At 42.9% G+C, this 4,540-nt stretch overlaps 1 protein-coding gene across 1 annotated transcript; it reads right to left on the reverse strand.

The window, feature by feature from the left end:
• Positions 1 to 1,024: 1,024 nt before the first annotated feature.
• On the reverse strand, positions 1,025 to 4,277 carry LOC147986472 (uncharacterized). Its single transcript, XM_087540058.1, has 3 exons — positions 2,273 to 4,277; positions 1,622 to 2,189; positions 1,025 to 1,479 (listed from the first exon to the last, which is right to left on the reverse strand). Exons 1-3 carry the CDS (start codon positions 2,571 to 2,573, stop codon positions 1,287 to 1,289), a joined length of 1,062 nt encoding a protein of 353 aa, XP_087396184.1. The 5' UTR covers positions 2,574 to 4,277; the 3' UTR covers positions 1,025 to 1,286.
• Positions 4,278 to 4,540: the final 263 nt, after the last annotated feature.

Below are 4,540 nucleotides of genomic sequence, written 5' to 3' on the forward strand. Positions count from 1 at the left end.
TGAGATAGTACACTCATGCAGCTCAGGATGCAAAACTACCAGGCAGTTTTCCTTGCAAAAATCAACATTGTGGCCTTTAATCATACATTTTGCTACAACTAAATTTAGATCAGATAAAGGTTGGATTCATGCCGATTAACAAAATACATGCTGATGTAAAAATATAGTGATATACAACAGGTACTTACATCTACATTGGAGCATAGAGAATTCCTGCAAGAATCTTTCCTCATAAATGATACCATTGCAGAAAATCTTCTATCTGTTAAGCTTATTTTCTAAAAGAGAGATGGGTAAGAAACATGTAGAAAATATGATCAGCATGCTATAAAATTTCATGATGCAAGGATATGCACACGCTTCTTAGAATTGAGTTGACATATTTTTGCTGGACTGGAGCGGACTAGTTCTTTGGCCACTGGAATCTGCTTATTATCAGTAGGAGTTGAGTTTCTCTGTGCTGGAGCAGTATCTTTAAAAACTGGAGTTGGTTTATTATCTCCTGGCATTTGGATCTTTTGCAAAGGCCTTGTTTGTAAGCCTTCAGATTCTAACATAGTCGTATTCCCCTTGCATGCCTTGTATAGAAGAATGGTGCTTTAATTATAAGGGGTTTTATCACTTTTCCCATTAGTTGTGCCACACTACTCACTTTTGCCACTAAAAAATTTCACTACTCAAAAATGCCACTATTCCGTTAGGAACACACTCAAAAGTGCCATTTTCTCACGTTACCGTCAGTCAAAGGCTCTCTGACCACGCTAAGATGACCGAAATGCCCCTGGTTCCATTTCTTCTTGAACTGTGGGCCTTACATGTCAGGGGTAGAGAAATAATTTTTAGGTTGTAAAAATAGGCAATAGAGGGGTTCGAACCGCAGACCTCCTGGGGGGCGCTCGCACTTGCTAGCCACTACACCCAAGGTAACTAGTTGACTACTGAATGGAGATACGCTACATATCCTGACGTGATATCTAGGCATAGCTATTAACAAACCAAGTAAACTCGTGTTGTACATGCAACAGCAGCAACAAATGGTTCTCGAAAATTCTCTAAAAAATAGCATGGCACACGTACATAAGGTTGAAAACATTCAGCACACAAGCAAACATAATGTTCATTTCCTGAATTTTCAACACACAAAATGTCTCAGGTTCACAAACATACATTAAGGTCGAATAACATCCACTTGCTAGTTTGAAGTAAAAGGTCCAAATTCTCAACATAAGGTTCAAAATAAACAGGTCCAGGTTCACAATCTTATAAGGTCACAATCACACAAATGTTCACATGTGCAGCCTCTTTTTGCTTCTTGTGTTTTGGGCAGGGCTGTCTGGCGATTTGTGTGCAACTTGGGTATGCATGGGAGATGCAACAGATCCACTTGTGGAACCTTCAGTTCTCATTGAATGTTCATCTTGATTGTTCTTCCTTTTATTGGTTTTCTTCTCTGTTTTCTTCTTCACGCTTTTCCTTGAGCTGTCAAAAAAATGGAAATATTAAGCATCAATTTTGTATAGAATATAGTTTTGACGACTCAGATTATAGGACAGAATGATGAAAATGCATGAATGTAGAGCCATGGATGTTGAAATATAGAAAGCACAGGTTTTGGAGTTACCCCGCAGAACTTGCAACCATGGATGGCTCAGGGTTGCCTTCTCTGGCCACGAAAGGGGCATCTCTAGCATGTAGGTCAGCCTCATCTTCTCCAAATGCTGGGTCAACTGGATTTTTGCAAATTCTTGCTATGTGGCCGAAGCCTCCACAACGCTTGCACTTCCTTTTCCTAGGGCCAAGGCCAGCACCTTCAGTACTAGATCTGATTCTAGTCTTCCGCGGTCGTCCTTTTGGCCTCCTCAATACTGGAGCTTGTAGTTTGAAGCCAGGGTCAACAATGTCCCATTGTTGCTTGCCTACCATTGTAGGTATGTTGTCTGCATACGTAGCCTTGAATTTTGCAACGGAGTAGAACTCATGTACGTAAGGTTCAATTTCTGATACTGGACCTCTTAGTGAAGTAATGAAATATAGAGCATGGATACATGGCAAACCCTTGACTTGCCATTGCCTGCAGCTACATGTTTCCTTGGCTATGTCAACAGGGTACCTCCACTCCCTATTTTCTTTGTCGACTGCAGTAATTTCTGCCTCAACATCACTGCGTCTAACTACCTTCATTTTCAGTCCTGAAAAGAACACCAAATATTAAACATTTAATTTAGTTCGTTATGACATTAGTCGGTTGAAAGAGCAGAAGATGTTTGTTTACCTTTGGATTTGGTATGTAGTGCCTTTATCACACTTGGTATTATGAGATGGCCAAGCCATTTTTCTAATGCTATCCTCATCCGCAAATCAAACTTCTCCATTATCATCTGCCTAATCTTGTCCAACATGTCAACAATAAGAAGAGCCTTAATTTTCCTGACTTTGCTATCAAATGACTCTGCGAGGTTGTTATTGACGTAGTCAACCTTGTAGATTTCATTGAACTTGCTTCTATACCATATCTTTGTGTGGTGTTCAGCCATATATTTTTGAACACTCTTCTTAGCAAGGATCTGCTTCATATGCCAATTGTGCTTCCTAGAACTGTAAGTCAAGCTTGCTGGCCAAAGATTATCATCATAGACCTTGCCCTTGAATTTTTTTTCCAAAATTTGCAACAAGATGCCTCATACACTCCCTATGCTCCACTCCAGGCCACACTTGTTCTACTGCTATCTCTAAACCTTTGCAAGCGTCGGTGTGTATGACTAGTCCTTCAGGATGCCCAATAAGATTACATCGATTTTGAAGAAACCAAGCCCAACTATCTGATGATTCTGTCTCTATCACCCCGTAGGCAACCGGGTAAAGCCAATTATGGCCATCAATGGCACAAGCAGAAGCTAGCTGCCCTTTGAATCTCCCGTTTAGTGCAGTTGAATCCACGGCCAAGTATGGTCGACACCCATCTAAAAACCCTTGCCAACATGCCTTGAATGAAACGAACACTCTCCTAAAGCATATAAGAGCCATGTAAGAACACTCTCCTAAGTTATACCTGAAATATTGTGTTATTCCTCATATAAGAGCCATGTATCCTCCACTTACACCTCTTATATGCACAACAAACTCTCAGCCTATTAGGATCACTCTTTTGGACTGTATAGTCAAATTCACTTTTAATTGCAAAAGTAGAAAGTGCATTCTTGCAATCCAACAAAGAGGGGAATGCTGATCCTTCTACAAACGATGGATCCTCCTTATTATACACTACAATAGGTCTATCCTCCTCCTCTTCCTCCTCATCAACTAAACCCATGTCTCTATTCTCTTCTTTCTCTTCGATGTCACTGGATTCATATGCTGGAGGATCATCTTCCTCTTCTATATTTGTTGAATCATCTTCTTTCGTAGACTTCTTGACTAAGTCAGGATACTCCCTCTCATCATCATTATCTGAGAGTATAGCATCATCAGGAATAGCATCATCGGTTATGTCTCTGTTAGGATCATCAATACTAGTAGACTGCCTGACTCCCTGTATGCTGACTATATCAACATCAATTGCCTGACTCCCTGTATGTTGACTCTCAATATAAGAAGGCTGTGTAGGTGGGTTGCGGTTCGGTGTGCTGGGAGTTGGGGATTTCTGAAGAACCTCAATTAGCATAGATATTTTCTTTGAATCTTGATGCTTTCCAAACATCAAAGCTGCATCATCATCACATGCAACATCAACCCATATATTCTGTTCCCTCTCGTAGTACTTCAACTCCACAGAATCACGGCACCCCCAGGGATAGGTATCACACAACTTGCACAACAATGTTTTATATGTGACACTGGATTCGACAAACAGAGGATAATCAAAGCCGCCAACATATCGCTTGCGGCCATCGCTACTAAGACGACTTGTTTCCATCCTAACGGACAACATACAAGCAATTTCCTCATCCATCATAAATCATGATGAACACATAACCAAATTGTGTGCAGTTAGTCACTATGAATTATACACAACAAATTCGACCGCTACATGCTACTATGAACACACACGCATCATCCTAATAATTAGCATACTCACCCTGATGGAATATCAGAGGTTGCGACCTGTACACTTAGTGCCATCTGGTGGTCGAGGCAAGCCTCTGATTCGGCCCTGTTGTCCATCGCCATTGCCGTGGAACAACCTCTCTTGAAGCAATCACGGGCGGAGGCAGAACTGAGGAGTCAGATAGGAGTCATGTGGTGATGCTGGTCGGGAGGGAGTCCGGACCGGCGGCGAGTGGAGGTGCGCGGGGCAGGCAGGCGGGAGGCGTCGAAGCTGCGGGGAGGGAGGTGCGGGATGGGAGGCGTCAGAGCTGCGGCGAGTGAGGTGCGGGATGGGAGGCGTCGGAGCTGCGGTGAGTGGAGGCGCGCCGGAGCTGCGCAGGCCGCACCGGCGATCGGTCGTACCCGAATGGAGGAATTCGGCGGGCGGCAGCGGTTTGTGGCTGCGGCTGCTAGTGGATAGGGAAAGGAACGAGTAGTTTTGGGATAGGATTAGGTA

The sequence above is a fragment of the Triticum urartu genome, chromosome 2A (assembly GCF_056163025.1).
Source record: "Triticum urartu cultivar PI428250 chromosome 2A, HENAU_Tu73, whole genome shotgun sequence".
Taxonomy (NCBI): Eukaryota; Viridiplantae; Streptophyta; class Magnoliopsida; order Poales; family Poaceae; genus Triticum; species Triticum urartu.